This window comes from Idiotropiscis lumnitzeri, chromosome 8 (genome assembly GCF_059441095.1).
Source record: "Idiotropiscis lumnitzeri isolate Australia: NSW breed Sydney's pygmy pipehorse chromosome 8, RoL_Ilum_1.0, whole genome shotgun sequence".
Classification (NCBI taxonomy): Eukaryota; Metazoa; Chordata; class Actinopteri; order Syngnathiformes; family Syngnathidae; genus Idiotropiscis; species Idiotropiscis lumnitzeri.
Window position 1 is genome coordinate 4,145,001 of NC_142398.1, and position 12,067 is coordinate 4,157,067.

Below are 12,067 nucleotides of genomic sequence, written 5' to 3' on the forward strand. Positions count from 1 at the left end.
TTTTTTCAGACCAATATCAGTAACAAACCTGAGTAGTTATAGATACCGATACCAAGTAATGATACCACAAGTACTTTTGATTTATACAATTCGCAAAAAACAATGACAATAAGATCCTGTAATATTATTTATAAACGGATTTTTTTTCCAAGAGAAAAATTCGCAATTTTAAGCAAAATTAATTGTATTTGTTTTGATGAAAATATGTTACCTGATTAGCATATTTAAAAAAAAAAAAAAAGGCAAGTTTTCTGTATGATGGCCAAATGTACCGGAAGTGAAAGCAGCCAGGCTAGTTGCCGTAGCGACAGCGGGGGCGGCGTTGGCGTGCTTCCCGTTCTGCATGATGGGGTGCACGGGAAGTTGATGCAGGGCAACGTTTCGCAGGTCGGCCACGTGCCCGGCGCTGTCCAGCGTCTGGATTACCAGCTCTCGCTTCAACTGCGCCTCTGAGGAACACAAAAATGGCACGTATGAGAAACGAGACATAAACAATTATATTGTAAGAAAAACGTGCCTCAGTTATCATGAGATGAGTTCCTCGTTAACACATGACTAGTTACGCATTCTGCAAAACTAAGCAATTTCTTCTGGTTCAGGTGACTTGAATAGCCCTCTGACAACATATGTGTCTTATTTAAAAAATAATTGGGACAAAAAGTCAAAATAAGTGAAAAAAAAAAAATTTGTTTTTTTTTAGTTGACGTATTTTGGGAAGAAAGATTAAAAAGCTTAATTTGTCAACATCTAAAGAGAAAAAACTCATTTTTTGTGTCACTGTTTTTTGGGGGGGTTTTTTTTTGCTAATAAAAAATTTTCTTATGCGTCACTTTGAAATCTGCAGTCCATTTCGACGCCCATCCCCTTGCCCCCCCTTTTTCGGACCAACCTTTGAGCTCGGCGCCGCCTGGCCCAGCGTTGACCATTGAGGGGGCGCAGTAGCCGTTAGGGGGTGCACCAGTTACCACGCGGAGCATGGTGACCGAGGACGGCGGCGGGTTCTGGACAAGGTGGACCTGGCCGCCCCCCCCCGGAATGAGGGCCAAGGCCTTGCCGAGGGCGGCGCTTGGGTGCGGTGGGTGCGGGGGCGCCGCCATGATCACCGGCTGAGCGCTGACCGGAGACCCTACGAGGACGCGCACACAAAACGAAGTCACTATATCAAATCTATCTTTCTCACATATATATATATATATATATATATATATATATATATATATATATATATATATATATATACATACATACATATATATATATATATATATATATATATATATGTATATATGAGAGAGAGAGAGAGCGAGAGAGAGAGAAAGAGACGAGATGAGATAGATAAAGAGAGAAATAGAGATTAGAAATAGAGAGAGTAGGGGTGTAATGATACAGAAAATTCATGGTTTGATACATTAGTGTCACGGTTTGATATTTTTTCGATACAATTTTTTTCAATTTAGAGTTTATTGAAGCTACTTAGATTGTTTAAACTCAAAAGCACACACTTTTTCATTTAATTAAATCTATTTTAGCAACACCTGACTCGTTTTCTGCTGCGCGTACTTAGCCAAGATGTTAAAAAAAACAGCACCATGAAAAAAAAAACAAGAATATTGTACGAATACAAAATAAATTACGTGAGAAATGACCCATCTTCTGTGGTGCATTCTAAGCAAGAGATTACAGTATATTTGGCAAATAAACAGCTCCTTAACAAATACAATTTAGATTATACTTATCTTGTGAAGTATATATTCAGCAACATTAACTTATTAAACAAAAACAGGACCTTGAACTTAAACTTTTGGGTTAAAGATTATATGGTATGTAAAAAAATACTAAAATATTTATTAGAACATTTCTTTATTTTATATATTAAATTAAAAGTATTTTTCTGCAATTCATATTTATCTGTCGAGTATACATAAAAAACAATTATCTTCCTTAATATCATATCATTTCAAACATCATTGTTTTTAAAATTTGAATCATTGTAACACAAACTCATCCAAATGCAGTAGTGTAGCATCGTGGGTGCTTGACTGTATTTTCAGAATAGGCAGAAAATAAACACTTTATCCCTTAAAATATTTTTTTAAACCACTGTACTTTGTATACAAATAAAGATGGATTGGAGTGCATTGTACAACTACAAAATTTTTAAAATTAAATAAATAAAATAAAACAGGTATAGTTGCGTTTGAGTGCACTAATTTCCATCCTCCGCAACTTCTTTCAGACTTTTCTGGTTAAATCATCAGTCGTGTGACTTTCGAGCAGCCGTGTCTGAATAACGTTGCATTTGATGTCCCACTCCGCAATGATGTTAAGTGCCGTAACGGTCAGCTGGTGCAGCGGGGGCTGCTGACAAAGCCGCTGCTATTTTGACTCTCGTCTTGTTGTACAAATCAGGAATTGCATTATTGGTATTGCAGTATTGGGGAAATAGGTCCGCGCAGGAACCTTAGAACGTTCCAGACATTTTCACATTGAAGTGATTTCAGCGTAAATGTAACCATGTTTGTTGTACTTCCACCGACGTAGTTAGCATTGTGTGACACTTGCGACCTACTGTTGAAGTTGTAGTCCACAACACGCTTTCCGTCTGGTGCATACTTGAAAACTAAATTACTTCCAAACGCTAGACGTGAAGTTTGGTGGAGCTTCTTCCGCTTCAGATATGCTTTATAGCCACGTTGCAACCGCCAGCGCGCTTCTCGTGCAGCTTGAGCCAAAATGAATGTGGGAGGGGCAGTAACGTACGGTGAATGGGTCTGCGCTCGCCAACCCAGCATATAAAAGGCGGAGTAGGCAGCGTTGCTCCTCATCGTCATAACATTTTGCATATTGTTGGATCCAGTGCGCACCGAACCGTGACCACTGTCTCGAACAATTCAATACATATCAACGTATCGTTGCACCCCGAATACAGAGATATATAGAGATAGAGATATATATAGAGATGGAGAAAGATAGATATATAGAGATAGAGATAGAGTGATAGAGATGAGATAGACAGATAAATAGAGCGATAGATAGAGATAGAGATATATCGAGATAGAAATATATAGAGAGAGAGAGACAGAGAGAGTGAGAAAAAGAGAGAGGGAGAGAGAGATTAGATGCGATGAGATAGATAGATAAATAGAGTGCTAGAGATAGAGTGATAGAGATGAGATAGATAGATAAATAGAGAGAGAGATAGAGAGATAGAGATATATAGATTGATGGAGAAAGATAGATATATAGAGATAGAGATAGATATAGAGACAGAGATATATAGGGATAAATAGATATATAGAGATAGCGATGAATATATATATATATATATATATATATATATATATATATATATATATATATATATATATCAAGAGAGAGTGAGAGAGAGAGAGAGAGGGAGAGAGAGAGATAGAGATAGAGACAGATATATAGAGATAGATAGATATATAGAGATGAAGGTAAGGTAAGGTAGAGAGAAAGAGAGAGAGATAAAGAGAGAGAGAGAGAGAGAGCGAGAGAGAGAGATGGAAGATAAGATAAGATAAATAGATTAGATCGATAGATGTGTTATCTGAACTCACCGGGCGCGCTCTGCGAGTATCGATATTCGGGCACGGCGGCCAGCTTGTGCATCAGCTGTTCGTGGCAGTCCAAGGGGACGGGGGACCCCTCCCTGCTCAGACACTCGGGGGTCTGCAGCCCGCTGGATGGCGGCGAAAGCAGTCCCTGGTGGGTGGGCGATGCAGGGGCGCTCCTACGAAGAACAAAATCCACAAAAGGCAACCATCAAGATTTTAATAAGGAAAAATAGCACTCCATAGGGTTCTGATTCATAAAAAAATATACAGTCTTGTCACGGGTTTGTTTGTGAAAGCTAATGAAAAAATGAGTCAAAAAAATAAAGTTGAGTGTTTTTTCATTGCCCCAAAAATTCCTCAATAGGTGAAATAAATGGACTTTAGTGACAAAATAAAAACAAAGCAAACCAAAACAAAGAAAAATATTTACAATTGCATTCCAAAGAAACTGTCACAAGATTCAACTATAACTTTGCTTACACTCTGCAGCAGCTAGTCACCCACAATGTTACTAGGCTCAGTCTGTGTGGAGTGTGGCTTCATGGAACAAAAACGTCTGCTGCCATGAGGGTGTGACGTAATTCAACGGCGCTCCGTCACATTAAAACCCCGTCCTCCACGAGGTTGGCGATGTGCTGCAACCTTGACAGGTAATGTGCCACAACATTGGACTTGCCAGCATGGTGTCGGATCTGGAACCAGAACAGATGAACGGAGAGGTACCAGCCGGTGAGACGGCTGTTGTGGTCCTTCATAGTGCCAATCCATGTAAGAGCGTGATGATCCGTCTCCAAGCCAAACTCTCTCCCCATCACATAGTATTTCAGGTTCTCCGGAGTGCATGTGATGGCCAGGCCCTCCTTTTCCACAGTGGAATACCTCGTCTTACGTGGGACCATCTACAACTTGAGGGGCACCTTGGGCCAGAACTGTGCCTAGTCCCACCGCCGAGGCATCAGTCTGAACCAAGAGCTGAAGTCAGGACTCCTTGGCACTGGAGAAGAGCACAGGCTAGACTCGAGGGTTTGAAATGCAGTCTCACATACCTCAGTCCAGTTCCTCTTGTCCTTGGCCGCCAGCACTGTCAGAGGGGCAGCGATGGTAGCAAACAGTGGGACAAATCTCCTGTACCAGCCGGCCAAAGCCAAGGCCCTCACCCCCCTTCTTTGTACGAGGGCGTGGGCATCTGCGGATGTCCTCAACTTTGTCCACCTGTGGTCAAACCTCACCTCGCCCAAGCTGGTAGCCCACGTATCTCGCCTCTTCTCTTGCCCACTGACACTTGCCGGGATTCAGTGTCATGTGTCGCTGAAGAAGACCACATCATTCAGTCCTCATACCGCTGCATAATGCGGTCCATCAGCCTCTGGAAAGTGGCGGGAGCTCCATGAAGCCCGAACAGCGGTGAATTGGCAGAGGCCAGCAGGTGTCTGGAATGCAGTGTAGGGCAGGCTGGATGCATCCAGAGGTACCTGCCATTATCCTTGGAACCTGGCCCGACCAATCTTTTCCAGAAGATCATCAATGCGGGGCATCGGGTAGGCATCAAACTCCGACATTGAATTGAGCTACCCGAAGTCGATGCAGATGCGGAGTGATCCATCTTTCTTCACCACGATGTCCACCGGACTGCACCACTCTGACTCCAATGTATCAATCAGCCAGGCATCTCTTCCACCTCCTTTAGGAGCTTTTCCACCAGATGTTGTGGCACTCAGTAGGCCCTCTGGTGAATCGGTCCCCTGTCCTTCAGGCGGATGACATGTTCAACAAGGACAGCCTTTCCCGGGTTGGCAGCAAAAAGTTAGGTGACCCGCTGGAATACCTGTCTCAGCTGGGAGGATTTGAAGGCAGAACGATGGTTAAGAGTGGGCTCGACAGGTAGAGCAGACTCCTCATCCCGATCGCTGTCCACCTCCACCACCAGCAGCGTTGCCACAGTATCTTGCACTGGTGCCTCCTTCCACTCCTTCAGCAAGTTGACGTGGTAGGTCTGCTTTGACTTCTACTTGCCGGGGGGGTGGATCTCGTATGTTACAGGGCCCATCTTCCTTAAGACGTGGTACGGGCCCTGCCACTTAGCAAACAGCTTGCTTGCTGTTAGAGGATGGCAGGAATAGCAGTACATTCTGGCCGGGTTGAAATTCACGCTGTCTGGCCTGTTGGTCATACCACGTCTTCTGGGACAGCTGGGCCTCGCCAAAGTTGACTTCTGCCTCATCACGGTACTTCGCCAGTCGGACCCTCATCTCCAACACAAACTGGACCACACTGTGCTAACTGGTGCTTGTTTTGGGAGCCTCGCATGTCTTGTCGCATCCTTGGACTTCCCAGTCATACAGCAGTTCAAATGGGAAGAATCCCATGGAGGCTTGGGGAACCGCTTGGTAAGCAAACAGCAAGAACGACAGCCATTGGCCCCAGTTACGTCCGTTGTCAGCAACAAACTTCTGCAGCATCTTTTTTAGAGTTTGATTGAAGTGCACCACCAAGCCACTGAAACTGAAACTGTCGAGAGCTGCAGAAGTCTGGATGTGAAGTTGGTCCCCTGGTCTGTGATGATCTCAGCTGGACAAGACAACGCAGCACAGCAAGTTCAATAACACTGCGCAAGGACAAAGCATTAGGGTACCGGGAGGCATAATCACAAACAACTAAAATGTATTGGTGACCTCCACTACTATGCACCAGCGGTCCAACTATGTCCATGGCTATATGCCTAAATGGTGTGGAAATAACGGGTAGGGGTTGGAGGTTGGTGCGGTCTGACTGGCGAACATGGCAAGTTTTTGGCAAATAGAACAGGTTCTACACAAGGTTTGAACATCAGCATACATAGAAGGCCAAAAGAATCTAGAATATATGCGCAAAAAAGTTTTATTGCGACCAAGACGACCTGTCCAAGGCAAGGTATGTGCCAGGTGGAGGACCATCTGTCGACAGGAGACCGTAACTACCAGGCGCTTGACCCCATCAGCTGTATACAACGCAATGCTTATTCCCCTTTGCCATATATAGCCCTCCAACACCTCAGCAAATAATGATTACATACTCTTTGAGTGTCCGAATATCCCCAGGCACCTCCCATGTCTTTTGTAGTTCCTTCCTTGCATTTTGGCTCACAGGATTTTTGACCCTTTTCAAAATGGCGCTGGCGGTGCGACTTCTTTGGGCCCTTTGTGCCCCCTTCAAACAAACGACTGTCCAAAGTCTGGAATTTAAAAATATAAATAAATAAATCAAAATCACTCTCACCCAAGAACCCCTTGCCACAGTCGATAGCTTTGGGCCCCACCTCCGGCAGCACATCCAAAAGCACAGGTAAGTCCCATCCCCGGATAACAGATAGTGGCAACTTTTCCACTACCCCCACAGTCATCAAAAAGGGTTGCTGATCAACAACGATAGTCAGCTCTGCAGTAGGGTAAAAGTGACTGTCACCGTACACACACAAAATGTCTTCCTGTTTGCTGCAGTCTACATTGCTTATCGATACTAGGTCCCTTCACACCAGTGTGAGAAAGCTACCCGTATCCACCAGAGCAGTCACAGGTTCCCCGTTAATAGTAATGTCTTTAAATTTTTGCTGCATTCCCTCACGCTGACAGCCTCCACCTTGGGAGTGTAACATGCTCTGTTGAGTTTAGCTTTTCTCATGGAGTATAGAGAAGCTTTGTGTCCGGCTTGCTGACAATAAAAGCAGATAAAATCCTTAGCTGGAGGGCGGAGTTCGCCAGGCCGCTGTGTATTGCTCCTAGCTGCTGGTCTGGGCTGCCAAGCTTGGCGACTGGAACCACTTTGGTGAACAGTTGCGCCTTGTCTACGTGCATTAAGGTATTGCAGTGCCAGCTTTGCTGCAGCTAGCCCATCTGTCGGCTCGTTCTCCTTCACCCAGATGCAGATGTCTGCTGGGAAGACCCGTAAAAGCTGCTCTAAGATGATCTGGTCACCGACCTGCTCCTTCGTGTGCAGCTCCGGACAAATCCATCGTCTGTATAGACTCTTCAACCGGTGGTAGGTCTCTATGGGGTTTTCTCCGGGTGGAACTGTCATGGACCGGAATTCCTGACAGTATGTCTCTGGTGAAACATCAAACTTGGTCAGAAACGCAGCCTTCAGGTCTGAGTAAGAGTGGGCGCTCTCTTCGTCCATGGTTGTGTATGCCTCTGGTGCCTTTCCAGTAAGAAGTGACACCATGCGGCACGCACATTTGCTCTCTGGTCAATCCCATGTTCTGGCAATATGCTCAAAGTGAAGAAGGTAATTTTCAATGTCTTCCCAGCCAGATACGATGGGATCTTCGGAACCCCAATGATTCTGCATTCCAGCCCGGTGGGTGGACTGAGGTGTGGTCATGGAGCAAGTGTAGCAAAGTCTAATCTGAAGCTCTTGAATGACCCCTCAGCGGGAGATGTAAACTGGGACGGTCCTGCGCCAGGTGTTACCGGCCTCTGTTCTTCCCTCGTCTGACCTAACTGTGAGACTGTTAAGGAAGCCGGAGCCCTCTGAGTTCTGCCAGAAGACTCTCCTCTCTTTTCTGCTGTCCCGCCAAAAAAGTACGCATGCCAACTATCAGATCCTTTTCTGCACTTGGACCCCACAGAGCCGAATCAGAAGCACCCCCTTCACCTTCTCCCGGCTTTTTTGAGCGTGTCTCCATACTCTTTACTGGAGGCCGACCCCGTCCTCGTCCTCTTCGACTGGCCATCCCACTTCTGACACCAAATGTGACGGGATCGTTTGTGGAACTTAATGACGCAGGTCCTCAGAGCATGTGCCCACCAACTTGCACATGTTTTCTGCAGGATCTTCAACCGCTCCCTGGCTCAAGCAGTCATCCCTTCCTGCTTGAAAACTTCCACCATTATTCCTGTCCCCAAAAAGTCACCAGCCGTCCACCTGAATGACTACCGTCCTGTTGCTCTCACGCCAGTCATCATGAAGTGCTTCGAGAGGCTGGTTCTCCAGCACATCAGGGACTGCCTTCCTCCCACTCTGGACCCCTACCAGTTTGCATACCGGGCTAACAGATCCACTGAGGACGCCATCGACACTGCTCTGCATGTTGTGCTGGGCCACCTGGAACAACAGCAGAGCTATGCAAGGATGCTCTTTGTGGACTACAGCTCGGCATTCAACACGATCATCCCAGACATCCTCGTCGCCAAACTGGACATTCTCGGCCTCCCTGCCCTCACACGCATCTGGATTAAGGACTTTCTGACCAACAGACCCCAGACTGTGTTGCTCGGCCCCTACACGTCCTCCACCCGCATGCTGAGCACCGGTTCCCCTCAAGGATGCGTGCTGAGCCCTCTCCTGTACGCCCTCTACACCTACGACTGCAGCCCGGCCCACTGCAACAACACCATCGTCAAGTTTGCTGACGACACGACAGTGGTCGGTCTGATCTCGGAAGGTGACGAGACAGCCTACAGAGAGGAGGTAAAGAGACTGACAGCTTGGTGCAAGGACAACAGACTGCACCTTAACACTGCAAAAACAAAGGAGATTGTCGTCGACTTCAGGAGGAACAAGACGGTGCCGCCCCCCCTCTGCATCGAAGGCGTGTGTGTGGAGAGGGTCCACACGTTCAAGTTCCTGGGAGTACAGATCTCCGACGACCTGTCTTGGACTCACAACACCACAGCAGTGGTAAAGAAGGTCTACCAGCGTCTGCACTTCCTGAGAGTCCTCAGGAAATTCAACCTGGACAGGAAGCTGCTGCTAGCCTTCTACCACTCGTCCATCGAGAGCCTGTTGACGTACTGTGTCTCCACCTGGTACAGCGGCTGCACTGAGGCGGACAGAGTGAGGCTCCAGAGGACAGTCAAAACAGCGCAAAGGATTATTGGCTGCCCTCTCCCCCCACTGTCGGACATCTACACCGCCCGGTGCCTCAGAAGGGCTCTCAACATCGTCAAAGACAATACCCACCCAAACTCACACCTGTTCGACCTGTTGCCCTCTGGCAGGCGCTACAGATGCATCAAATCGAGGACCAATAGACTGAGAAACAGTTTCTTTCCGAGAGCCGTCTCCATTCTGAACTCTCACACACACACGAGAACACCCTCACCTTGCAGAACAGCATTGTGATGTGTTTTTATATACCCTATTCAGTACTGAATTCCTTTGCACTCTCTTATTTATTTATCTAATTTATATATTTGTCTGTATTATTGTTGTATTGCACTGGAGAGGGGAGCCCTCTAATCTCGTTGCACACTTGAGTACAATGACAATAAAGGGATTTCTAATTCTAATTCTAAAATGATGGCAAAGTCAAAAGAATTTTGTTGAGTGGTTTTTAAATAACCCATTTCCTAATTTTTCCAAAATGAATAGATATAAAAGAAAATGGTAACTAATTTCTGTTTCCTGGGTCATCTTGGCTAGACAAAGAATTTAAGGAGGGCATGCTCTGGCCACCAGGAGGCAGTATGATACAGACTTTCACAATAACCAATGAAGATATGTGACTCGGTAAACTGCAGTAATTATAGTCATTTAAAATAAATAATGCGGCACGGTGGGCGACTGGTTAGCACGATGGCCTCACAGTGTGAGACAGCATCGGGCATGGGTTTGATCCCGGCTCAGGCCATCCTGTGTGGAGTTTGCATGTTCTCCCCGTGCCTGCGTGGGTTTCCTCCGGGTACTCCGGTTTACTCGAACACATTCCAAAAACATGCATGGCAGGCCGATTGAACACTCTAAATTGCCCATAGGTATGAGTATGTGTGTGGATGGTTGTTTGTCTCTGTGTGCCCTGCAATTGGCTGGCAACCAGTTCAGGGTGTCCCCCGCCCACTGCCCGAAGATAGCTAGGATAGGCCCCAGCACCCCCCGCGACCCTAGTGAGGAGAAGCGGTACAAAAGATGGATGGATGGATAAAATAAATAATATATGAATGCATTGTTATATTGTCTATTTGTCACGCTACGTTTATAAGAAGATATCATATCTATTATCTTGTTCAACATGACTTGGCATCAGCCTGGCATCAGTGTGGATGATGCCATCATCTACCTGCTCCACACTTAACTCTCCCACCTGGAGAAGGCGGGGGGCACGGTGAGGATCATGTTCTTTGATTTCTCAAGTGCTTTCAACACCATCCAGCCCGCCTTATTGGGAGACAAGCTGGAGCAGGCGGGAGTGGCCCACCACCTCATCACATGGATTCACGACTACCTCACAAACCGGCCACAGTACGTGAGAACACAAGAGTGTGTGTCTGACGTGCTCCTCTGCAGCACGGGAGCGCCGCAGGGAACTGTTCTGGCTCCCTTCCTGTTCACCCTCTACACCTCGGACTACAAATACAATTCCACAACCTGTCACCTGCAGAAGTTCTCTGATGACTCTGCGATTGTCGGCTTCATCACTGACGGTGACAATCAGGAGTACAGAGGGGTTACGCAGGGGTTCGTGGACTGGTGTCAGCAGAACCGCCTCCAAATCAACGCTGGGAAATCCAAAGAGCTGGTGGTGGATTTCCGCAAGCGTCGGCACTCTCCACCTGCACCAGTGAATATCCAGGTAACAGACGTTGAGAGGGTCTCAACTTACAAGTACCTGGGTGTTCATCTGAACAATAAACTGGACTGGAGAGACAACACAGACGCTCTCTATAGGAAGGGTCAGAGCAGACTCTTCCTACTCAGGAGGCTGAGGTCCTTTGGCGTTCGGGGAACACTCCTCAGGAACTTCTATGACTCTGTGGTTTCATCAGTCATCTTCTATGGAGTGGTCTCCTGGGCAGGAGGCATCTCGGGCCGGGACAAAAAGAGACTGGACAAACTGAGGAGGGCCAACTGAGGATGGCTAGCTCTGTCCTGGGCTGCTCCCTGGACTCTGTGGACTCAGTGCGGGGCAGGAGGATGACGGCAAAACTGTCATCAATGCTGGACAACCCAGCACACCCACTCAATGACACTCTGAGAACACTCCACAGCTCCTTCAGTGATAGACTGTTACACTCTCGCTGTACCAAAGAGAGATTTCGCCGCTCCTTCCTGCCGACTGCTGTCAGACTTTTTAACAAGAACATTGGGTCAGGCCTACAAACGGGAGGGCATTCGTGCAATTGTGCAGTCCTAGGATGCAATATACACTACTACTGTACTTTCAGCCAATGGTGTACTTAAATATTGACCAATGATGTATTTTGTTTACCATTACAGTATTCTTATTATAGTACTTCTATCACTGCAGTATTTCTACCATTGCAGGACGTTCACTATTACAGTACTTTTATCATTGCAGTACTTTTATCATTGCAGTATTTCCTATCATTGCGGTACTTTTACTATTACAGTACTTTTATCATTGCAGTATTTTTCTATCGTTGCAGTACTTTTACTATTACAGTACTTTTACCATTGCAGTATATTTTATCATTGCAGTACTTTTATCATTGCAGTATTTTCTATCATTGCAGTACTTTTCTATCATTTCAGTACTCTTACCATTACAGTACTTT

At 46.2% G+C, this 12,067-nt stretch overlaps 1 protein-coding gene across 1 annotated transcript in view; it reads right to left on the reverse strand.

Moving 5' to 3' along the window:
- foxk1 (forkhead box K1) overlaps positions 1–12,067 on the reverse strand; it is a 29,398-nt gene that overhangs the window by 1,057 nt on the left and 16,274 nt on the right. Inside the window, exons 6-8 of the mRNA XM_088303430.1 lie at positions 3,582–3,754; positions 890–1,126; positions 273–449 (exon numbers count right to left, since the gene is read on the reverse strand). Of these exons, the coding sequence (XP_088159556.1) occupies positions 273–449; positions 890–1,126; positions 3,582–3,754 (587 nt within the window). The remainder of the gene's footprint in view (positions 1–272; positions 450–889; positions 1,127–3,581; positions 3,755–12,067) is intronic.